At 42.9% G+C, this 25,016-nt stretch overlaps 2 protein-coding genes across 7 annotated transcripts; one reads left to right on the top strand and one right to left on the bottom strand.

Annotated features, from left to right (window-relative positions):
* Nucleotides 1-57: 57 nt before the first annotated feature.
* Nucleotides 58-12,896, bottom strand: DCLRE1C (DNA cross-link repair 1C). Of its 5 annotated transcripts, XM_029958122.1 has the most exons (16): nucleotides 12,782-12,830; nucleotides 12,639-12,690; nucleotides 11,564-11,726; nucleotides 10,916-11,000; nucleotides 10,077-10,318; nucleotides 9,788-9,847; nucleotides 8,651-8,706; nucleotides 7,895-7,996; nucleotides 7,570-7,642; nucleotides 7,264-7,404; nucleotides 6,283-6,384; nucleotides 5,543-5,679; nucleotides 5,326-5,380; nucleotides 3,838-3,926; nucleotides 2,877-2,977; nucleotides 58-2,400 (listed from the first exon to the last, which is right to left on the bottom strand). In XM_029958122.1, coding segments are annotated over exons 7-16 (1,767 nt in total). In that variant the 5' UTR covers nucleotides 8,653-8,706; nucleotides 9,788-9,847; nucleotides 10,077-10,318; nucleotides 10,916-11,000; nucleotides 11,564-11,726; nucleotides 12,639-12,690; nucleotides 12,782-12,830; the 3' UTR covers nucleotides 58-1,435. The 5 variants fall into 5 exon arrangements, with proteins under 5 accessions (XP_029813982.1, XP_029813981.1, XP_029813980.1 ...); XM_029958121.1 differs by lacking the exon at nucleotides 8,651-8,706; XM_029958120.1 differs by lacking the exons at nucleotides 8,651-8,706; nucleotides 10,077-10,318.
* A 2,806-nt stretch (nucleotides 12,897-15,702) lies between these two features.
* MEIG1 (meiosis/spermiogenesis associated 1) lies at nucleotides 15,703-21,228 on the top strand. 2 transcript variants are annotated; one of them, XM_018068120.1, is made up of 3 exons: nucleotides 15,703-15,834; nucleotides 17,708-17,837; nucleotides 19,776-21,228. In XM_018068120.1, exons 1-3 carry the CDS (start codon nucleotides 15,731-15,733, stop codon nucleotides 19,902-19,904), a joined length of 363 nt encoding a protein of 120 aa, XP_017923609.1. In that variant the 5' UTR covers nucleotides 15,703-15,730; the 3' UTR covers nucleotides 19,905-21,228. The 2 variants fall into 2 exon arrangements, with proteins under 2 accessions (XP_017923609.1, XP_017923608.1); XM_018068119.1 differs by having other exon boundaries at nucleotides 17,708-17,870.
* The last annotated feature ends 3,788 nt before the right edge of the window (nucleotides 21,229-25,016 follow it).

Genomic DNA, 25,016 nt, shown 5'->3' with positions numbered 1-25,016 from the left:
CCTGAACTTACATGCACAGTACAGGTATGAAACAAGCCCACAGAATAAGTTCTGCTCTATCTGACTTTATTCACATAAGTAGTTATAACAGCAGTTCCATTCAGGCTTGCTAAAAAAATCCCAAAAGTTGATAAATCACATTTGGAAATTACATTAACAAATCCCACAAACACTGGACAAGGTGACAGTGAAGAAATACACAGATCTTGAATATCCTTAAAATCATATGTAGATCAGAGCAATGCTTTGTCCCCTCCTGCCCCTGTTCCCAGTGTCAGAATGCTGGCTGGTTTAACATTCACATATCACTAAACATGGCACAAAGACTCAAGGCACACTTGGAGGGGAGACATGTTGTGTTAAAGGTCTGTTTAATTCTTTGGCATTTAAGACCACATGGATAGGAAACCTCAGGGATTTTCAGATGACTTCTGTGGTTTATTTTATAGGCACTGCAGTTTAACTAAAACCTGAATTACATTTCCATGGTAGAACGTAAGAATTTTGGCAGAGAGAGTTATGATGGCACACATGTATAGAGAATATATTGTCTTGATTTGAAAAAGAATTCAGTGAAGTCTACAGAATGTTGCAGAGGAAGTGAAATTTTGTAGTACAGGAGCCTCAAGTAATGCAACCACCTGTCTGGGATAACAGGTTACCTTCTGTTGCCAAAGCAGGCCATGGCTGGTGGCTTGGGAACCACAAGATTTAAAGTTTTTCTGAAAAACAATTCAGAACAAACCAAAACATGGAGGAACTGATGACAAGTTGTATGCAATGAGTTGGAGTTAAAGCATAGACAGTGGTGTGTTAAAAGTCAGGAGTTAAAAGTCAGATGACATCACTTGCTCAGTGTAAAGAGAGACTTCTTGAACAATTTGATTTAACAAGTTAAAAACCCCTCACATTCTCAGTAATTCTCTAATTTGTTTTGCAGTTGTTTTTAAAAATAACTGCAGTGAATACTAATTAAATAGTGATAATAGTGATAATACTGCCTTGTTTATGTGGTCATTCCTATGTGTTCCTCCCCACAGTTAGCTGTGGTATTTTATTAAAACCTGAGATCACATTACAAAGGCAAACTCTTAGAGCTCATGATAAACACTAAATTTCATTTAGTGTCCTGTGCTTACTTTTGTCTGGTCCACTTTTTGTCTACTTACAGTCCTGGAGAAATGAACCTTGGGAGGTAGAATGCTTTTACAGTCCCTCCTAGGAATACTCCGTTTTCAGTATTTCATGGAAGGAACAATAAAGTTACACAGACTACAGATTCCTAGTTCTGACAGTAAGATATTTCTGAAAAAAAAATAATTGCATGAGTCAGCATATAGTCAGCATAGCTGCATATAGTAATTGGCATTAAAAAGAATTCGGGTATTAATAAACATTTTGGGTATCATCACAATGTAATCAGTTATATCTGTCCTCAGGAGACTTTTTTCTCACTGAGTATGTTTTCCCCTGCTGCAAGCTTCTCGTATAAATGGTACAGTTTATCTGGCTGAGGCACTTCAGCACCAGGAGTCAAGGGAATTTCAAAGTCAGAGGAGCTCTGGGAGTCCCTCCTCAGCTCCAGGTCAGGAGTCCTTGAGCTGTCACTTAGTTCCACCAGCGCATCCTGAACACGAGCAGTGCCAGTCTCTGCAGCTTTCTCACAGCCCTTGCTTTTCAAGTCACAGGTGCCATCATAGACACAGGGTCTGCTCTGCCCTGGTGGCTTCCCCCTGCTACTCTCCGGCTGACTGTCCCTGGCAGTCTCCTGCAGCACAGGAACAACTGCTCTGCTCCCACCTTTGCTGAAGTCCAGGGCACTTCTCTCCTGGGAGGTGATAAGCACTGTGTCCATTTGGCTGTCCCAGCCCTGGCTCCCCTGCTCTGATATGTGTGTTGACTGAGAAGAATTTTGAGAGGAGATGTGTGTTGAGTCACTTACTCCATCCGAATCGCTGAAGAGTGACTGGGACCCACCAGCATCTGCTGAAGATGGGATGTTGTCCTCATTTTCAGAGCTTTCCTCTAACTTATTACACATAAAGAATTCATCCCAGCAAGGGACATCGGCATTAGAGTCCTGTTGGTCACTAGTTACTCCACTGAAATTTGCTGTGGAAGTGGCATCTGGCTCATGGGAAAGAAGTTGAACTGTATTTTTTTCAGATTCTTCTTCGTCATTTTCATCATCATCATCATCATTTGATTCCTCACAGTCCACAAAATCTACCTGGAGGGAGGTGTAAGTTGTGGTTGCTTTGTAACTTTCTGTGCTCTCATTAATATTTCCTTCAGCATTTTCAGGCTGTCCTGTGCTGGATGGCCTGCTCTCTCCTGCCTGCTGTTTTGCAATCTTAGGCCTTGCAGAAGTTGATTCTGAATCAAAGAGATCATCTTCATCTGTCAGGAAACGAACAGAAAAAGAAAGTCACTAAGAAAAGTTCACATCTCTGCTAAAATCTCATTGAGAGCAAAGTTTTAATAAAAATTCATTTAGTATAAATTGAGGAAAAAGTTCTTTAACCCAGCTGGAGACTTTGCAGGACGTTACTGACAGTGTTTGCCATGCCTTGTCCAGCTCAGTGCCTCACAGAGGGGCAGTTAGAACAAGCTTTCCTAGGGCTGGTTCAGAACTCTGGGAAGGAACTCTATCCAAAGACTGAAAGGGCTGTTGAGCAGCAACTACATTTTAAGACTGCAAACAAGTGTGTTTTTACACAATTAGTGTTCTTAAAATCCAAAGTTAATTTATATTTTTCCTTTCCAACTGTTGTTTTGAACACAAAGACAGACTGTGGTGAACACTGAGGCTTTTGGCACCTCTGCATAGTCTCAGACTCTCACTTAAGGTGCAGTAGCACCATCAGAACCTTTACCTGTATCAGATAATTCTCTCTTGTGGACTCTCTTCAGTGTTCCTAAGGGCTTGTACCTGGGTTCCATGTTTCTCCTGTATGACCTGCATAATGGCTTTAATCTGAGGGGAATGAGAAAAGCAATTATGTTTAGAACACAGCAGACACTCTCAGAAGCAGAAGTAAAACTTTTAACTTGATGTAAGTACACTGCTCTATGCCTTTCACAGGCACTGCAGCAAAAATGTTAAAGCAAAGGCAGCAATACCTAGGTCAAAGCTTTTGATTCACTGGTGAGCTTGAGCAGCTTAAAGGTAGAGATCTGTCATTTCAACATATTTACCTTAAAACATGTACGTCATTTGGAAACTATCTTGTAGTTCCTTGCTTAATGAGACAAGATGAGAGGGTTCAAAATCTGACTGCAGTTTTATTCAATAACTGATAAGTATAAAGTCTCCTTTCTTAATTAAGGAGGAAAAGAAAAAAGGAACAGAAAAAGGAGTCCTGGTTTTGTTCAGACTGAGTGACACCACTACTCTCCTGCTCTGTGAGAGTGCTTTCTAAGCTGCCAACACCTGCAAGAGAACTGGCCTCTGATGCAGAGGGGAGGTGTTCAAGACCTCAAAGAAACCCTTTTTAAAAGAAACTTCTGAGAAGTTGCAATGAAATAGAAATGGGTCACAGAACACAGTGAGATGAATGTGTATTCAGCTTCCAGAGTTTACCAGCAGGAAAGCCTCTACACATAGATAGAAGTAGTGTGTGGAATACAAACTCTCACACTTAACTCAGCATACAAGTGTGCTTCAGAAAGCTCAAATCTGTGGCACTGAATATAGAGGAAAAAAAGAAAAAAGAATTATCAGACCAGTAAAGCAAAAGGCAGTGCCCCTTCTGAGAGGCCGGAATTCAGGAGGGAAGTTGTCCTCACAAGAGGAGAGTTTGGACCACCTCCATCCAGCAGCCATTTGTCACTTACATTTCCATTACTTTGTCCTCTGTCCCACCCAGTGGCAGTACGTTGGGATACACATTCACAGGACAGATATAGCTCAGGAAATCCTTAATCTAAATTCCAGAGAAGAAGCAATTTGATAAGTTACATCAACAGTTAAGAATTTCACTTAAAGGCAGCACTGATGCAAGAATACCAAAAAGTACTACCACTGGTCTCGTGTAAAGACCAATGCGACCCATGAGCTAAACTCTATCCAAGTGGATAGCTCTGGAACAAGAAACAAGTGTGAAAGGATTCTGAAAAGTCAGCCTCACCTAACACCTCACTGCAATTATCAACTTCTACAGACCATCACTATCTCTGAAAAAAAAGGCTGGACAGATTTGGAATGTGATCCAGCACTTCCCTGTCCTTACTGCTGTCACTATTTTCAAACCTGCATTTTTCTTACTGGACTTCAAGTCCCTATGTGTGCAGATCAGGTATTCCCTTCCTCAGAGACTTTTCCTAAAGTCTCCCTTCAATCCCCTGTAAAAGCCCATTTTGACAAAACACATCAGTTTCTCCAAGCCTTACTCTGTTCTCTTCTGGATGCTCTCCAGACAGTAAATTTCTTGAAGAATTGTGTTCAGTTTGCAGCACTCCACTCCAGCTGAGGCTTTGTCAGTGCTGAGCACTGGAAACACTTGCAGGTTGCAGATTACACTCCTATCTGTACAGACAGCAGGGCCCATCTATTTTTGCATGTGGAAGAAGGAGTGTTACAGTTACACTACCCCCATATTCCAGCAGTAAACCTGTCAGGTTGTATGTACTATGCTAGTACCTCCATTTAAAATTCCTTATGGTAGAGCAAACTAAAACTTAAACAGGATCTTAAAAAGAGGACTGTCTTCCTGGGGCTCTGAATAATCTCCATTTTGTATGAGGCAAGGCTTTGTTACAGGTTCCTTATTAGCGCTGATCCAGTTTCAGTCTTTTAGGAGAGAGAAGTGTTTTTAGAACTGGATCGAGTCACATTAAATCCTCTGGGGAGGATGCTGCCACAACCAATTTCCTTTTATTCCCTAACACAGAAAGAGGAGTAGCAGTGGCAGAGAGGATGTGAGAAAATTCTGTTTACATGTGTGGGCAGGGAAATAGAAGGCAAACCTACCTAAAACTTAGTCACGGTAGTTAAACAATGTATTGAAAACCAAAACTCCATGCTTTAAGCATTGCATAGTTACACAATAATCTAAAATACAAAGGCAGGCAGCAAACTTATGACCTATATGCTGAGAACAGAGAACAAAAAATAGGCTTGTAATCCTGTCCTTCTTTAATATACTACTCTGCAGCTATACTAAAACAAGTTTCTCTATCTTAGCATCAGGACTTCTTATCCCCTTATGTCTTATTATTGAGAAGATTTTTTTTTGTGTCAAGTCATGTCATTCACTCCAGAACAATCAAATCTCCTTTATGTTTTCTTAATCATTGTATATTCAGAACTACAAGTATACGAACCTCGCTGTATGAAGAGTGGAAAGAGAAACAAGCTCTGTACGTTCTTTCCCCAGTCCTAAAAAACAGAGGAGGCACAAAAATTAGATAACTGCTCTTCATCCTCAGTCAACAGTCAAGCATAACCTGCTCTTAAAGTCCATTTTGAGATTTAAGTATACAAGTGTCAGGTAAGATATGTTTCTCAAACAACAGGTTTCTGTGTGGCCCAAATGCTCACCTCACGATTACATTGGTTTTCTTGATCCTTTCCCCAAACCATATAGTGGAGGGTTTGATGCTGATTATGTGCAAAGGAGTTCCATTTTGGCAAGTCAGCCCACAGGGCAGTCTGTTCCCTCGGAAGCAGTCATCATCCTGCCCAGCACAAGATAAAATTAAGTGCAATAGGGACCCCTTTTTCCCCCCCAAGTAATTAGGCAACATAGTATCTAGGCAGACCAAGATCTCCTCTCACTTCCAACTCCCTTGAAACACTCTGCACATTGCTTCCTTAGTGCAGATGGCAAAGCAAATCAGTCATAGAGACCAATGCCCCAAAGTGACATCTCTGCTTCTACCTGAGCTCCTCCAAGTTGGAGCCTCCAGCTTGACAGACATCCTGGAAAGGGAAGGCCATGTGCTACAACCACACAGTGCATGGCTGCAGCAGGCATCATCTGAGCTGCTTTTGATACATTTAAATGGATAATACCCAACTGATCTAATCTGCTGCTTGTTTTACTTCACTTAATACAATTTTCAGGTTTCAAATACAATTAAACTATTTCCAGCATAAGCTAATATATTTTCCCTTTTTTCTTTTTTTTTTTTAAACTTCAACCTGCTAACTAAAGTTCTCACTCTTCTTTACATCAAACCACCATTTCACCAGTCTTCATTAGCACAAGCCCAAAACACAGCACCTATAGCCACACTTTCACAGCAAAGTTAGCAGAGGCTCTGCAGAATGATACACACCCAAGGATGTCGACAGGCATGGATCTGAGTGTGTCGGTCTGTAGTAAGATGGCACAGGATTTCTGGCATGTTCCTGAACATATCAGGTTTGTTCGTGTGCACCTAGAGAAAGGCAGAGTTTACTCTTCATTATCTCAGTGTTTGCCAGGCTGCAGCTCGAGCTTCTGCACAGATGTGCTTCTGCTCTCCCCAGATACGAGGAGGCATTTAAAAACTACTCCCACTAATAACGTCCAAGCAGAGACGTGTGAGCCAAAATTTGGACATCTAGAAGAAGTAGAACATATCTCTTATGCTGAGGAGGGAAGAATATAATCAGAAAGTCAGAATATATCTGCTCACTATTAATGTTGTATGTAAATGGCTTTTATCATTCACAAGATAAAAGGGAGAGAGGTAAACGCTGAGCTTGAAAACTGGGAATTAACTTCTGTTTGGAAAGTACAGATGTCATTGCAATCTACAACTTCCTTGTGAGGGGAAGAGGAAGGGCAGGTGCTGCTGTCTTCTCTGTGGTCACCAGTGACAGGACTAAAGGGAATGGCCTGAAGTTGTGTCAGGGGAGGTTTAGGTTGGATATTAGAAAAAGGTTCTTCACCCAGAGGGTGGTTGGGAACTAGAACAGGCTCCCCAGGGAAGTGGTCACAGCACCAAGCCTGACAGTCAGAGTTCAAGAAGCATTTGGATGATACTTTCAGGCACATGGTGTGACTTTTGGGGATGGTCCCGTGCAGGGCTAAGGGTTAGACTCAGTGATCCTTCCAATGATCCCTTCCAACTCAGCATATTCTGTGATTCTGCTCCAGACTGGAATCAACTACTTAACTCATTCTGAGCACAACTGCAGCTTCTTAAGGCAGTTAATGAAAGCAGGCACATCTGTAACACACAGCAGCCCTCTGAACAGCCACTGCCAGCTCAGTGACTGGCCACAATCATTACTGAGGATCTATTCCAAAGCAACAATCATAGAAACATTACCTTGATTCCGAGTTCCTCACTGAGGTTTACGAATAAATATTCATATCCATAAGCAGCTTTGCAGTTCAGCCACACAACATGACAGCGGGACAGTGAGGTCCAGCTTCGCACTAACTCCAAGATCCCATTTAAACATTCCTCCTGAAAAGGGTAGAAAATGCTGTGAATCATCTTTGAAGATACTTTCTATGTGTTGCAATTTGGAAACGCAAAATGGCATTGTCTTGCAAGAGTTACATAAAAAAGGGATGGTTAATTAATCAGCAGTTTTAAGGACCTTTCCTCTCACAGCTTATTTGGACTTACCCGGCTTGGTATGTGATAAAATTTGGGATCACAAAAAGTAGTGTCCAAATACACACTCTGGATGTCTTTTACTCTGGAGGAGAGAAATGTGATATCAGAGGGAATATTGCATCACAGTACTAAGACACACCACTTCCTCTTTTCAAAAGGAAGCAAATCTTTATTACCTCTTTATTAAAAAGAACAAATCAAAGGGGTTTTGTAACTGCAGCATTGCAATTATATTTAATCCAGAATAAAAAATGAGGAAAAAATTAATGCATTATTCCTGAATTGTCCATGCCATATGATCTTTTACTCTTTCTAATTCCCACAAATAGCTCACCTGGTCCCTGAATGCAAAAGCTCCATTCTGGCTGCTTCTCCCTTTGCAAGCCTGAAATCCCCTGTGTACAGCACAGTGCCATTCTCACCTTCAAACAGAAACCTGCAAACAGCAACAGCTGGGTCAAATGCAGCAAAATAAACCATTAAATGCCAGGTGATGATTTGTTACCTTGCTTAGGGCAGTCGCCATGACTAACATATGTTGTAATAGAAACACTGGGCTCAACTTGGTTCTACAGTAATTTCAGATAAAACAAAAAAATCAGACACAGTATGTCTGGAAAGTAACCTGTGCCTGGCCCAGTCAGAGTTGAAGACAAAAGCCTCACAAAATCAATGAGGGTGGCTCAGCTGACTGTTGGAGCCAAAGGCATCTATTGGGCAGCTGTAGCTAGAGCTGGGCACCTTCTTTTTAATGTCATACTCAAGAAATGGAGGATTTATTTTCAATAACAGTTTTGTATGTAATTTTTAAGTACAGTTGAAATCACTCAGGCATGGGGAAAAGTAATCTGCCCCACCAAGGTAACAACTTCCATCTGGACAGATCCCAGATAGTACTGTGGTTTTCCAACCTTCATCAAAGGTGGTGGGCCCTGCCACAATAGTATTTCCTCCAAATAAGAATTTTTAATTCATTAGCTTCTTCTAGTTGGAAAAAAAAAAACACCACCACAACCCAAAACAGTACTCAGTGAGAACTCTACAGGACAAATCTCTCAGCAGAAACATTTCGGGCACTGAAAGTACATACATGACTGAACCTGGACAGTGACCAGCTGGCAGAAGTGTCACCACTACATCTTCTTTCTGGAAGAGATGGGTTAGCATTAGTTCTAATTCCCTAGTTCCTGGTGAGCAAGTACAGAATCACAGAATAGTTTAGGCTGGAAGGAACCTTTAAAGTTCATCCAGTCCAGCACCCCTGCTACAGGCAAGGACATCTTCAGCTAGATTGGATTGCTCAGTCTCATCCATCCTGACATTGAATGTTTCCGGGGATGGGATATCCACCACCTCTCTGGGCAACCTGTTCCAGTGTCTCACGATATTCATTGAAAAAACTTTTTCCTTGTATCTAGTCTGAATCAACCCTCTTTTAGTGTAAGTCTATCACCCCTTGTTCTGTCCCTACAAGCCCTACTAAAAAGTCTGTCCCCATTTTTCTTATAAGCCCCCTTAAAGTACTGAAAGGTCTCCCTAGAGCCTTCTCTTCTCCAGGCTGAGCAACCCCAGCTCTCAACCTTTCCTCAGATGTAGCCCTTCCCCTTTTTGTTAGCCATCCTCAGGACCTGCTCTAACAGGTCCATGTCTTTCCTGTACTGGGGACTCCAGAGCTGGACACAGCACTCCAGGTGGGGTCTCCTCAGAGCAGAGCAGAGAAGCAGAACTCCCTCCCTCAACCTGCTGCCCACAGTTCCTGTGATGTAGCCCAGGGCACATTTGGCTTTCTGGGCTGTGAGCACATGCCATGTGCAGCCTCCCATCTACCAAGCATCCACTAGGACCACGGAAATGGCATCTTGGGATACACTTTGTGTGGAGATCCTCTACTGGACCTTAACATTTTGCATTTAAAGCTTGTTAATTAAAATAAGCCAGAAGATACAAATTAAAATAAGCCAGAAGATACAAAGTGAAAAAAAAAATCACAAGAGCAATAGGTAAGTTGGTAATGCCCTGGAAAGGCATTACCAAAAGAATGCTATGATTGTAAGAACAAAGCAGGGCAACAGAATTCATTGGCTGCACATCCAGGAGAGGAGGGTAACATGCATTTTAAAAATAGCTTATCCTCTTGGGATGTTACAGGTAAGGTGTTTCCTATACTCATATAAACAGCATTACTGTCCATTACTAATATATGAATCTTTTTTTTCCTGGAACTTACCTCACCAGATGTTTCATCTACTAAAGAAATCTGAGTTGGAGTTTCAACTTCCAATGCAACCTGTAACAAAATGATTAATTGCATTATAGGATTTACTGGACGTTGTGTTTCATGTTTTTGGCTGGTATTCATTATCTAGATATCTCTAGCACTCACTGTGGTTATTGCTAAGCCTGTACAATCAAAGTCATTTTCCCATAGTCATGAATTTACATTTCCAGTGGGAAAAAAAGTTTCCTGAAAGTTGTCTAAAAATGAAATGGAGAAACCTCAACCAAGGTGTACATACCTAAAAAAGTTAGAGCATGTGGGACTTATTACAGCAACAGCTCTTCTTTCTGTGGCTGGATCATATGCCTTATTTTGGATGATTGCAAGACCCAATACATCCCAGTCCTAGAGCGCACCAGTGGATCTTTCTAAGACAGATCTGTGCTACAGCACTTCCCACTGCCCCCTATTACCAGGAGAGCCCACAGACCACAGGGAGCATGGATTCCTGTGTTTGTGCAGAAGTGATTATTTTTATTTCTGTAAAAAAACCACATTCAATTTCATGTTGCCTGTGTCTGCAAAGGAAAGGAAATAACTACAAGTCACACCTGTACATGACACTGATCCCTTGAAGTTTGGCTCCAAACAGTGGAAATCATGTAAACTGATTTAGTTCTTCAGTGACTTCACACCATTAAAATGTTTTCATGTTAGAGATAGTCCATTTTCCAAAAAGCAAAAGGAAAATAATATAACTACAGGTTATATATTCTCCAAGTAGTAAGAGATTTTAAATTAAGCAAAAGAGAAATTAATTAAGGACAGGAGCAAAAACACAAGAGCAGAGTAAGGAAAATGAATACAGAGATACAAATGATCAATGTAAAGATGATGGCCATGTAAAGCTGAGGGTGAGAGGAAAGGAAAAACTCATGTGAGTGGAATAATAATTAAACATCAATAAACCAATCCCATACAGCAGAAAAGCAGCAGAAAAGACACATTGTTGGAAATACTTAAGACCTGAAACATTGTATCGACACCAGCATTTAGGCATTTCTGAGGAGCAGAAGCTTCTTCTTTCCTAGAATCACTGTGTGGAAAACATTAATTTAAAAATAAACACAAACTCACAATATGATTCTCCCAAAACTTGTATTTCCAGTTAGACAACAGCAATTCCTTAGTTACTGGTGAGCAGTATAGTTTAACTTTCAAGCTGTGAGGAGACAAAAAGCAGAGAGAAGAGTGTTTTAAAGTAGAGGCAAGGAACAATCTAACGACACATCAGCACCTGGCACCCAGCACATCAAAACCTGTGCTCAGAACACTCTCTCATGTGAAGAAGCAGAGCAGAGCAGAGCAGGAAGCCTGCAGGCTTTTCTTCAGCACAGCAAACCCAAACTTACCTCTGTGTGCCCATGCCTGCATGGATTTTTGTAGACACAAATGAAGTGGTCACATGTACAGGTGTACATGTTTCTGTTTCTATACCCACACCCCTGGAACAGGTGTTTGGGGCAGTCAGCATTCAGCAGAACACAGAATACTCCCTATTAATCTTGTGCACAGTGCAGAGACCTGACGAGCAAAAAGAGATTCTCTGCTTGCATCTGAGGAGAGGTAACATCTACTCTAATAAATGAAAAGTGCCAGGCAGCTATCCCACGACCTCCCTGGGCCCATTCCCATGTTTGACCACCCTCATGGTAAAAAAGGTGTCCCTTGCCCTTTCGTTATGCACCTCCAAGAAGAGTTTGGCTCCATCTTCTCTATCCCTACCTGCAAACAGTGACACACAGCTGACTCCTACTCCCACAGCTGCAGTCATCCAGCACTCAGGCTCTCCTCACACATCACACACTCCTGCCCCAGAACAGCATGGTGATCCTGCTCCAAACACCTGTCGGGGTGGTTTTTTTGTCCAGGGGAGCCTAGGATGGGACTAAATACTCCAAAAAGAAGTCTCACAAGTGCTGGCCAGAGCAGAATAACTGCCTCCCTCAACTAGCTGGCCTTCTTCACAGCACAAGCACAGACAGCACTGTCAGTGTGCACTTCCAGGGAGTAACAGCAGAGATCCTTATGAAGTTCCACAAGGCCAAGTGCACCTGAGTTTGGATAATCCCAGCATTAATACAGACTGGGGTATGAATGGATCAAGAGCAGCCCTGTGGAGAAGGTCTTGGGGGTCCTACTGGATGAAAAAATGAACATGAGCCTGCAATGTGCACTCACAGCCCAGAAAGTCAACTACATCCTGGGCTGCATCACCAGCAGGCCGAAGGAGATGATTCTCCCTCTCTGCTCTGCCCTTGTGAGACCCCACTGGGAGTGCTCCATCCAGCTCTGGGGTTCTCAGCACAGGAAGGACAAGGACCTGTTGGGGCAGGTCCAGAGGAGGCCACAAAAATGATCCAAGGGCTGGATCCTATGGAGACAGGCTAAGAGAGTTGCTGTTGTTCAGCATAGAGAGGAGAAGGCTCTGGGGAGCCTTCAATATTGCCACCATTCAATACTTAAAGGGGACTTATAAGAATGACGGAGAGGGACATCTTACAAGGATAGAGGAGAATGACTTTAAATTGAAAGCTTAGGTAGATAAAAGGGAAAAACTTCGTATAGTGAGGCGGATTATACACTGGTATAGCTCGCCCAGAGAAGCTGTGGCTGCCCCATCCCTGGGAGTGTTCAAGGCCAGGTTGAACGGAGCTTGGAGCATCCTGGTCTAGAAGGTGTCCTTGCTGTGACTTATAACCCACGGCAGCTTCCCAAGATGTTTTGCCCACGCTTTGCCGCGCACCGCCGCCTCCCCCTCAGCGCTGCCGGTCCCGTCCCCCCTCATCCTCCGCCGTACCTGCCCTCCAGCCTGCTCTTCAGGGCGGGCGCCCGCAGCCCCTTCATGTGATCTGGGGGGAAAAAGAGAGGTACGGCGGTCACCGGGGTGTAGGGGAGGTGTGGCGCACCCGGAGACGCTTCCAGCCCCTCGCGGCCGCTCACCCTTGTGGCAGTGCGACAGGAAGAAGGCGCGGGCACGCAGGTTGTGGTGATCGAAGCGGTCGATGGACAGGGCCGGGTACTCGCGCATCCGACCCCCGAACCGGCTGCATGGCGCGCCGGCGCGCGGCTTCCACCTTACCCGCCCCAGCCATCGCGACGCGACCCCGCCCCCGCCGGCTATCAGAGGGGCGCGGCCCCCACGGGGCCCCCCCCCCTTTTTTAAAGCCGGGCCATGGCGGGGCGGTTGCCTGGCGACCGTTGGCGTCGTGAGGGGAGCACCCGCGGTGAGGGACGCCGGGGCGGGGTTGGAGCTGCCCTGAGAGGCGCCGCTGCCATCGGCGCCTTCGGCAGCGCTTCCGCCGCCTCGCTTGGGAGAGACCCCCTGGCTTGCGGCTCTCGAAGTGAGGTGGGCCCTCTTAAGGGCTGGGTGGGCGGGTGGCTGTGGGAGCAGCGCGGGGTTGTGGTCACGGCGTTGTCACATCGGGACGAGACGTCAGCCTGCGCACCTCGGCGCGTACGGGCAGCTGTCTTGTAGATTCTGCCCAGTTCTGGGCCCCTCTGTTCAGGAAGGATATTGGGGTGCTGGAGCAGGTCCAGAGAAGAGCAACAAGGCTGGTAAAGGGACTCGAACACAAGTCCTATGAGGAGAGGCTGAGGGAGCTGGGGCTGTTCAGCCTGGAAAAGAGGAGGCTCAGGGGAGACCTCATCACTCTCTACAACTCCCTGAAAGGAGGTTGCAACCAGGTGGGAGTTGATCTCTTCTCCCAGGCAGCTACCAGTAAGACAAGAAGGCATGGTCTTAAGCTCTGCCAGGGGAGGTTTAGGTTAGATATCAGGAAAAATTCTTTACAGAGAGGGTAATCAGGCATTGAAATGGGCTGCCCAGAGAAGTGATGGATTCTCCATCCCTGGAGGTTTTTAAGATGAGACTGGATGTGGCACTTAGTGCCATGGTCTGGTAACCACGGTAGTATTGGATCAAGGGTTGGGCTTGATGGTCTCTGAAGTCTTTTCCAACCTGGCTGATTCTATGATTCTGTGGAAGAGGGGAAGCTTAGGTTAGATATTAGCAAGAAAATTTTTTACGAAGAGGGCGGTGAGATGCTGGAAAAGGCTTCTCAGAGAAGTTGTGGCAGCCTCATCTCTGGAAAGGTTCAAGGCCAGGTTGGACAGGGCTTGGAGCAACCTGGTCCAGTGAGAGGTGTCCCTGCCAATGGCTGGGGGTTTGGAATGAGGTCTTTAGGTCCCTCCCAACCCAAACCATTCAAGGATTCTGTGAAATCTCTTAGTGACTTTTCTGGGACCCTAAACAGGCCCTGTGTTTGCTGACTTGTGGTAAGTGATGTAGGAAACACAGCCATCTCCTCCTGCTGCTCTGCTCCAGAGCCTCTCCTGCATGGGAACGTGGGGCTCCTGCCTGGGCTGAGGATGCTGCAGGGCCCCCTGTCCCAGACCCAAGGTACCCCTACCCTTCAGCTTAAAATTTGCTGATAAACATGGGTGTGTGCCCTAGGATTACCAAAGCTGGTGAAGATACAGACGATGCTTCTCCCCACTATCCAGCACCAGGCACACAAGCTGTGACCCACAGCCTTGCTCCCTATGCTGACATGGAGCCCCTCACTCACGACAGCAGCTCATTTTTCAGACACATCCTATTCCTGCTCCAGTGGCTGGAAGTTAAAGCCCCCACCTGAGCCAGCAGCTGACATCATCGGCCAGAGGTGCCCTTGCCTCCAATCTGACTCCAGGAGCTGGCACCAGTGTTCACTCACACACAGGTCTCACCAGCAGCTGGCACTTTGTCCTTCATCACACACGTATATGGGATACAAAGTGAGATTATGCACAGAGATGCTTAAGATTTAAGAAGATACAATAGGGTAGGACAGTCTGTGCTGATCAGGCGTGGGGCTCCGCCAGGCACACATTCCTCACAGGTCTGTACAGCTCCATGGATTCCCACACCTCTCCAAGTCTGGGTCCCCCTGGTTCACAGTCCTATGAGTGCAAAGTCCAGGCTGCTCTTCTGGGTGCCTGTAGTTTCTTGATAGCCCGTCCATGGGTGCGAGTGGTGAGGTTTGTTTCTTGTCATGGTCTTTCTTTTTTTGTCAGGTCCTTGTCTCTTTACATTTTGTTTGTTTTCCCCCCTTTTCCCTAATTTCCCAAATGACAAGGGGCTCTGATCAGAGAACCTTACTGGAATAAACATTCTCACACTCCTCTCCTGCCCCATCAATTGATGTGACTGACCAGGTTTGGTTCTCATCACCACATCCCTCATTTACTGCTCAGGTCTGAGTCCCCATATGTTCTTGTTTTATGGCTTCCTCCCTTTCCTGTAATCCCTTACTGCACTTAAAATAGCCCTTGAGCAGATGCCCTTAAGGAGCAGATACTCTCCTCCCTCAAACCCTTGTGTAACTGTTAAGGAAACCACTATATGCCAGCCCAGGCTAGTCAGGATTCCACAGTAATTGTGTTATGATTAAATTAGTAAATGTGTTCCTAAAGCCAAAACAGAGATATATGAAATCTCACTACTTACCCTAAATGAAGAGTAGGCAAACATTGTCATCTTTAATAAAGTCCACTTCACTGTTCAACAATTCTCTTTAAATGAAAACTACTGGTATTACACTGAATATTTTCTTACCACTCTCTTGATTTTTTTTTTTTTCATTTGCCTTTATCTGTCTGTTGTCTTTTGTCTCATCCCTGAAATCCCGGCTGGAGTACAGCTGTCTCCTGCTCTGGTGCAATGAAAACAGCTCTGTGCATGGAACTTGGACACACTAAAATAGACAAAGAGTACAAATTTTTAAATAGCAGCCCAATATCAGGATGGTGCTTTTGTTATTTGAAGTCACCAAGCTGGAACTTTCAATACATGACCTTTATATCTGTTTTTTTTGAGCAGGAAAGCCTGTGGACAGGCACCCTGAATTAATGGTGACTCAGGAAGCAGCAGACCTATCTGGATGTCTTGAAGAAGCACATTCATTAGGTGAATCCAGCATATCCTCTCAAGAAGTACATAACAGTAGTAACATGTAAGTTATCACAACACCCTTAAATTCATCACAGTTTATAATTTATTAAGATCTAATGTTATTGCTAATCATACTGACTGTCTAAGGTCAATACTGACTGACAACAGTTCTCATCAAACACTGATGAGCATATGCAGGGCTTGAAAAAAATTCTGTGATGGCTGCAGGAGAAAAAAAATTATGTTGAGATGGATATCTCAAGACTACCCTAAAGATTTAGAATAAGGATATGTGCTTATCCTGTTAATTTGTATGTGACACCTCATAACTGGGTGGGAAAACTACATTTCGATTTTAGTAAATGGTTGCTTTCAATTGCAGAATGATGCAGAGCCTGGTAAAAGAATGCTTGGAGTCCTGAACTGCAAGAAATAGTTTATTGTTGCCAGAAAAGAGCCCTTGTGCATATTTTTATTGATCTTTATTGAAAGTGTATTCTCTTAGAGATGAAAGGCCCTTTCTTTGTTTGCTGATGACTGTCATACAGTCAGATGACAGAGATGCAGAATTCTGCTAGTTTTATACTATGGTAACAACAATTCCTCGTGTAATTTCCCTGAAGATTTGTATGCTGTGTTGCGAGGTTTTTTTCTAATTTCTGCATTTCTAACAGACCAGTGCCATTTGTGCATTTGATAAGATTTCAGCATTCAACTTCTCAAGCTCTCAGTTGAAATAGGAACTGGCTAAGTAAGGAAATTTTACTCAGTGCACAGGGTTTGGAGGCAGCATACTACACACAAGGAGGGAGGCTGTGTTCTCCCTCTCAGAGCCTGTCTCTCATTCCTTGAAGATGCCTTCCTAATTATGGAGCTGAAGTTTGAGTCCTTTCCTAGTTTTGTAATATCACCATCTCTGATCATACCTGCTAGCCATGACAGTGTTGTGTGTATTTTGCTTGCAGATGCAACAGAAGTTCTGTTTTAGTAGCAGAATAAGATACAATCAAGCAAATGCAGTAAAATTTAGATATAAGGTAGAAGTCAAATGATTCTTATTTTTTAAATAAAGTTGAGATGTTTCCCTAGTGAGTTTACCTTGTTGGCAACTTTTTATTATTGCTTTTTTTGTTGTGATAGTTTTTGATTTGTTTGGGTTTTTTGGGGAAGGTTGTTTGGGTTTTGGTTTTTGTTTGTTTGTTTGTTTTGTTTGTTTGTTTGTTGTTTTTTGGTGGTTTTTTTACAGTTTAAGTTTCATCTTGTCCCAGTTCTGCTCTGTTCAGGTTTAGCAGCTGATTAATCTATTTACTATTTCTTAGCAAACTGAACAAATGCCTTTTGTGTGAGGAGGAAGTCAGTGGCAGTCAATGCAGGTTTTGATTGGGCAAGGGTAGAAGAGGGTGAATTTTAGTAGGTTGTGTGCTTTGTCTCTATCTGGTTTCTCTCTCAAGACCTCTTGTCTCTCATCTGCACCGTGGCCATGTGACTGGCCATGCATTTCTCCTTTCTCTTCCTCTCCCATCCTGAGTGTTTGCTGTTCTTCAGGAACAGCCCAAATCTTCATTCTGTGTCTCTCAGTTTGGTGTCGCTACAGGAGGAAGAAAGAAAAAAAACAGAAAAACTCTCTGTCCCAAAAGGACAGCAACTGCGAAGATGTGAAATTTAAAAATCACTATTTTTTTTAATGCATCAATATGCACAATTAAATTTTAGTAGATTAAGTCAGGGTGTATATTGAGGTATAGGTAAGTTGGGTTTGAGATCAAATAGTGTATTTAGTTTGATTCCAACTGCTTATCACTTTTTTTTTTAATTCAGTCTTCGAGGTCTGTAATTCCCTTATTTTAAAATTTCGTTTTACCCACTTCTGTATATCCCCAACAAAATCACCTACTTCTGTCTGCTCTATTTAATTTTTAAAAATCTAATTTCAGGAAGAAGTCTGAAGTTCCTGGAGTCGTGGCTAAAGCTGACATCAAACCAAAATCTATGCATCGTGCCAAAACATGGTCAGATGATGTAGAGAACTTATACAGATTCCAGCAAGCTGGATACAGAGATGAGGTGGAATATAAACAAGTAAAACAAGTTGATGTGGTAAGATTTAGGACTTTGCAAGGGTTATTACTTTAAACTTGTGTCCCATGTTAAATGCTTAAATAAAAATGGAGGTGCTGCTTATTTCCTTTCATTTAGGCTGGGTTCTGATACAGTGTTTTTCCTCACAGGTCTGACTTGAATTCTTGAGCTGTTTTTGTTCCCCCCCTCTTATGCATTTAGAAGCATCACAGATTTCTTTGAATAGATGTAGCTGATAACTAAAGGGAATAATTCAGCATTGAGGAAGGCAATATTTCAAAGTGAGTTCTCTGAAGTTTCCCCATTAGTCTGTCAATGGCTTTGATGGGGAAACTTGTTTGTTGTCCAAGGAGTCAGTCCTGGGTCACTATCACCAGCTTCAGCAGTTGGATTGTGTGGCAGCACAGACTTTGTGCACACTCAAAACTTGACCTCTGTTGGAAGTGGAATATTTCCACAATGGAAATATTTGATGCCAGCTATGGTAAAAGCAGCTGTGATACAGACTTTTGTCAATACCAAGGACTTGCTCCTCTGAGTATTGGCCATTGAGCTATTGAGTAATGGCCAGGCATTTGGTAGCTACTTGAGGTTCAAAATAGCAACCGAGAGGTTAATACAGCAAGCACACCATCTTTATCAGAGCTCTGTACTTTATCTTCCAAAACAGCAAATACAGTATGAAAAATTCACTTTTAAAAGATCTTAAACTCCTCTGCACATAAGAAAGAGCAGAATGTTCCTGAGAAAGTCACTGCTCATCCAGTTAATCCTCACACACTACTCCTCACAACACAGCAAAACATTGGTGTGCGTAAGATACAGTTTATTATTTTGTTGTGGGCTCAGTTACCACTGCAAAGGCTGTGGTGTAAATTCCAATAACTGCAGAAGGAAATCCTGTAATTAGTGTGGTAGGATCTGTGCGTTTAAGATTTATGTCAGGGCACAACCATTGGCAATTAAACCCTGAGGAACATCAAAGAACACCACAGACTCATTGTAAAATGAGCGTGTGTTCTGTTCCAACCTGCCAGGACCTGGCAGTGATTCTCTTTCAAACACATTCTGAAATGTCTTGTTTACCCTATATTAGGTTTCTATAATGCAGCTGGTATTAATGATGCAATTATAATGTAGGCAGAATGAAGATTAAGGCTGTTATGTTTAGACAAACAATGTAAGTAACACAGCTGTATGCCTTTAAGCAATAAGGTAAGTGATGAAACCACTTCTGGGACTCTCCAATTAGAGAAGGCTCTAGTTTGACATCCTGTTGTCAGCCCTGTCTGGAAATGAGATTCAGTTTGATCAGAAGCAGTTCGCAGGTGTTGAAGCTGCAAAGAGCTACTAAAGCCATAAAGCTGTTGAACATGCAAGTGCTCAAGCCTTTAGTTTAGTTTAAAGCTTCACACTGTGCAACACTGAAGAGAACCAGGGGAGTGCTGGTTTGTTTCATGCAGGACCAATCCTGCTGTGACAGATACAGCTGACTTCATTTTCATGAGGAAGCATGTTTTGCAAGCTCAGGAAGAAACCTTTATGTCAGTCTTACAGAAATGGAATCTTTCAGCCTCCCAGGTTACTCAATAATTGAATAGCATCAATGTTATATTCCTGGAGAAGGTATTTTAAAAGCTTTTACTAGTTCAATTTTAAATTTGTCCATCAAATATCCTTGGATATCCATTTCTAGACTTTCTGGGTCACATAACTCTTTGTAGTAAACCTGAAAACTGGTTTCTGACACCTCGTTCTTAATCTGTTTTTAAAAGTTCAGCAAATTAATAGAAAAGCAGTATTTAGATGCAAATGAGGTTTTCCCATGGAAGTATATCCTATATTCCTTGCAAGATAATGCACAAACCTAGTTTAATGTGAGCATGTTTAGGTGAATTTATATCCTTTTTATTCTATTTGTAGGTAGAGTGTTGGCCAGAAACCGGATTCATTAAGAAACTTCAGAGAAGGGACAATACATTCTTCTATTACAACAAGCATAGAGAATGTGAAGACAAAGATGTCCATAAAGTGAAAGTTTATGTGTATTAGTTTTGTTGTTGTTCTAGTTTGTTTGTTTTTATAAATCTGTCTGCTAAGACCTGCAAGTAAATGAATTGTGTAATCTGACTTACCTTAAGTATTGATGCTTATATAGAAGGTGGGGTTCTGGAAATGTAGAGAAGGCTGGAGCTATAGACATAGAAACTTCACTTTTTTTCCTCCTATAACTGAAAGTCTTATTATTCCTCATTTTCCTGGTTACAAATGGTTAGACATAAAGATAAAAAGCTGGTAAATGGGCATCATATATTTGAGTTAACTGTGTGTAACATCCATTATAAGTATAGGCACCAACCTTTACTCAAAACAATATAATCTTATTGACACTGGCTAATGACAGCCACAGTCTCTTGGTGTAGCTAAGGGTTATGAGACTCCAGGGGCTAAAGGGCTAAAGCGGGGCCAGAACACTGACTAAAAAGCAGTGCAAGAATAACAAGCAAAGAGTTGAATTGCAGGACACTGAACAATCAAGTAGCAAGGGCCAGTGATGAGCTGTAAATTTAAAGACTGATTATTGTGATAGAAACAGTCACAACAAAAATGTCTTTCTGAGCAATAGGTAAGGTATCCGCACAGTATTTTAGTCAGGTGTAAGTATTAATTACTCAAGGAGGAAGTATTAATTGACTTGGTATCATATGCCTTCTTGAGGTGGGGGGTGGATTGTGGATTTACATGTGGTGAGAACAGGGAGCATAAACCTTCTGGGAGGACATGAAATCCACACTATGTAATATTTAGGTTAGGTCATTTCCACAGATGATATGTGGAGTTTCTGGGCAGAATTAATCTCATCTAACTTCAAATGGTACACTGTCAGCATAATTGACCATTGACAGATTATTGTTATGTAAACCAATAGATATGTTCATGGTAGTTACAGAAAAAATGTTATTAATATCTCCTGTCCCTAGACTGTCAACCAAGGGGTAGCTAAACTGAGTTTTAGGCATAGATTAGCAGTGTACATTTTACTATCCATCTTAAGGATATTCTTCCTTCATTTGAGCCTAAGATGGAGGCCTCTCAAGAGGCCTATGTGAAATAGAGGACTTACAGCTCCTAATCAAAATAAGTAGTATGGGTGCAATATTCAAAAGATCCCACTGACAGTGGCTGATGATGATGTCCTCATTTATTGAGACTGCTTAGAAAATTTCAGCTTTAATTTGTATAAGCTCTGTTAGAGAAATGACTGAAAGATACTCAGAAGCAACTGTGAAAGTGTTATATTCCAAGAAGGTTTAATGGCACATAAAGAGAGAGTTACTGCAATGGCAGAAATAAAGCATTGAGACTCTAAATGTCACTTCAACCTTTCGTTATGATTTCTTTTTTGTTTGGAGTGCTCTGGATTTACTTTTTAAGACAGGATTTTTTGCATACTTTGCAACTAAACAGTGGGAACAGAACAATTACTCAGATAACCCATCTATTTTATCACTTTAATTTAGTGGATCTCACTTTGTTAACTTCATAGATTTCTAAAAAAGAAATCTTCTAGCGGACGTGAAAAGAGCCTTTTAAAAAATTCGTGGAAAATAGATGCACTGTACAGCCAACTCACACTTATTGACAGAAATTATTGCTATCAGCAAACACAGAAGAAAGGAGAACAAATGGTACAGCCATTTTCTCTGTCTATAAAAAAAGACACAGTTCAGCATTGAAGAGCAGGAATTAAAACTGCAGGGACCTTTTTAGGGTTTGATTTTTTTCCCCTTTTTAAGAAAGACTTCTAAAAATTGAAACAAATGCAAGAAATTATTGTAATATTCCCTCATTTTACCTGACTACTCCTGAATATTTTTGCCATGCTGCTGGATGCTTCTGTCTATATTCTGTCTGCATTTCTTACAGCCTGTGGGTATTTCATTTCAGATGAGTAGCATGGGAATTCATGTTCCACTTCTGAAATGCTGATTTTATATGAGTTGGCAGATTCTTCTCCATTTGAGAGAGTGAGCTACCTAGATTTTATTACTTATGTTTTTCAGTATTGTTAGTGTGGGAAAAGATTGAATCTCGTCGTGATATTTGAAAGATTAATTGGATGAAAAGGAAGGACAAGCCTTGTAATCAGTGCTGGAGGCCAGTGGACAGACATAGCCTTTGTCAGGACTCTGCTGAATTTGAGAGTTCTCTCACTTCATTGCCAGGACAGCAGGTTTTGTACTGGCAGTGATAGTTCCAGTGATGATTGTCCTTTGGCATCCAGTTCATATCCAGATTTCGCTCCAGTTCACGCTAAACTTAAGGTAACATAAGGTTAACATAAACTTAAGGTAACATAACCATTCCTTCGGCCTGTCAAAGTTCTTCCTGACCTGGCTTTGGTGTTCAGCCCTTCTGGCTGAACAGGAAGGTGACACTTGAGTACCAACAAAGTTTCCCCTGCTACACTTAAGCTGGATGTATCTTTCACTCAGAAGTGCTGTCAGTATTTTCCCTTATCTGACACATCTGTAACTGAAATGTTCCCTAACTCAGTTTTAAGCATGTGGGGAAACGTGAGCGTACTTTTGTCTTAATGTAATGTCACCAGCTTGTGAAGAAGTATTGGAAATAAGCAATCTGGAGAAGATATGATTTGTTTTAGGGGTACCACAAAGTTCATATAAAATAACTAATTTCTGAACATCATTACAGAAACTTTTTTACTGAACTTTAAAGAGCTGGAGATAAAATCTCATCTCTCAGTTTTAGTGCCTCGAGATGAAAATATGTGCTTTTTTTCTGATAAGAGTCTTAGTAAAAAGTAATTCTGTGAAAATATCTTCCAAGGTATTTTTTTATCTGTTGGTATTCCTCTTATCAGGGAATACTGTAATGCTCTCAACAGCCATTTGCAGCAACTCAAGGAGTGGCTGGTGGCAAGGCTCCCCGTGAGCTTGCACTGATCTACTTGCAGTAATTCTAATTCCCTTCATGGCTTTGTACAAGATTTTCTGTGCTTGTTGAAGCTCATAAAAGGAGGTAGAATAAACTTCCAAGACCTGCTTTTCAGGCTTTGGGTTTGACAGCTACATGTGGAATGGCAAGAGTGCAACCTTGTGTGTTCCAGGGTGGTGTGCTCTGATTTCAGCCTTTACTTGAATCTATCGTGCTGAACATCTCTTGGCAACTTGTAATTACTTAATAAAACACATTTTCTTTCTTGTTGCAATCAAGACTTCACAATTACTTGAAGTCTGAAGCCCAGTACACTCACAAACAGCATTTGGGAGGGTGAATGTTTAGTGTTAGCAGAGTTTCAGGCTGGCACCTGAAAAGTCCCTGCAATGTAGCCTTGAACAAACATCACCATTTCTATGAACACTTTGTCAGACAGTGTTCATAGAACACATCTCAGTGTTGGGATAGAGTATCTTTGTTGCTTGGTGCTTTTGTGGATCTTTTTTCCCATCAATACTCTTCCATATTCTTATGTTCACAGGCACCTCACACTCATGGATCCCTTGAAAATCCTGTCCAGTGTCTTCTACCCTGTCTGTCTCAACCAGCCTTGGCTCAGACCTCGAGTCTTTTCCAGGGGCTGGAGTTAAGAATGGGATTTAACAAGAAGACAGGTCAGACTGCAGGGATCAGAGGCTGGGCCCAGTCAGGTGAACGTCCTGCCCAAACACCTGCTGACATGTCCAGCCTCCCTCCTTGCCATCTTCCCATACTTGTTCCACCCTGATCTTTCCCTTCATTCTTTGATCCTGCCCTTAAACATCCCATAGTAAGTTTTGTACAGTTCCCCAGTCTCCTTCAAATACCCCTTAATATTCACACTAACCATGTTTTCCCCGTCTTATCAGTTTCAAGATTGAGGCTGACCCTCTCCAAAACCAGAGTAGCTCCATCAGTGCCTGACAACCCCTGGCTTCCCTTATTATCTCTCTCATCACCTGCTCATTGACGGTTGAATGTCTGTGTGTTTAATTTACCATTTTCCTCATTATTTGTATTTCCATGATGTGGAATAAACCTTAGCCACACAACTTAGGGAAGCAAATGCTCTCCTGTTTCACATATCCTCCTGGCAGCCTCCCCAAGGCAGGCACTTGGCTCTGAAGGATGAAGCCATGTAGAGGCACCTACGCAGCAGGAGCTCTGTGGTGCTGCTGCTGAAGGTGTCCGGGCAGGCATCGGCTCTAAGGACAGGGAGACAAAGGGAAAGGAATGCCTAAAAGCAGGAGGAGGAGGAGGATGTGGTAGGGGAGGGAGGGAAGAAGGGGATGGGTTCAGGGAAGGATGAACACATTAATGAGTCAACCACACAGATGCATCAGCCTTTTGCCAGCCATCTTGTACCCACAGAAACCTTCTCCCTTTCTGGCAGTAGCTCAGCTCTTGCTGGCTGGGGAAGTAGGACACGGTCACAGCTCCTCACTGCAGATGTTCCTCCTGCCTCCTTCCTCTGAATGCCTCATCCAAGGGGAAGGTGTCCTTCTTGGGGGGATAAGATGCTGGCAGCTGCTTGGGGGATGGAGCAAAAAGCAAGGGGACTGGACATGTGGCAGGTTCTTCATTTTTGCCCAGGGTATCTAGAGGATGTCTGCTGTGCTGTCCTGGGGAGCATCCTCGTGCCAAACACATGGTGCTTTTGAGGAACAGCCAGCTCTGGGACGTGAGCGAGGAAGAGCCAGCAGGTGGGCTGTGGGTGCTGGGAGACAAGTTCTAGGATGCTGTGCCTGGAGAGATGGGCTGGAGCCAGGCATGCTCCGTGCAGGGATGTGTTGGGCAGTGTTTCTGGAGGAAAGAGCATGGTGGCCCTGCAGATCTGCCTTTTTCCCTGGCTCTGGTCTCCTGAAGCTACAGACTTCATACAGAGTTTTCGCTCTGTGGCCCCATTCTGTGACTGTGGTGATTAGAACCTTCCAGATCCTATCCTAACCTCCCTGACAGATCTGTCTTGATCAGAAGGAGCTGGAGTCACAGCCCAGAGGGACCCAGCTTCCCTTCACTGCCTCTTAAAAAAGGAGGAGGTCTGTGCACCAAGGGCTGAAAGATCAACGTTTGGAGGAGACGCTAATTAAAAAGATGAAATATGTCTTTGATAGTCTATCACTCACACCTTCAGTCTCAACAAGTGAGAAAGATCACTACACT

This window comes from Manacus vitellinus, unplaced genomic scaffold, assembly GCF_001715985.3.
Source record: "Manacus vitellinus isolate BGI_N305 unplaced genomic scaffold, ASM171598v3 scaffold_13_pilon, whole genome shotgun sequence".
In the NCBI taxonomy this organism is placed as follows: Eukaryota; Metazoa; Chordata; class Aves; order Passeriformes; family Pipridae; genus Manacus; species Manacus vitellinus.
Note: the sequence above shows the minus strand (reverse complement) of the source record. Positions and strands in the feature narration are given on the sequence as shown.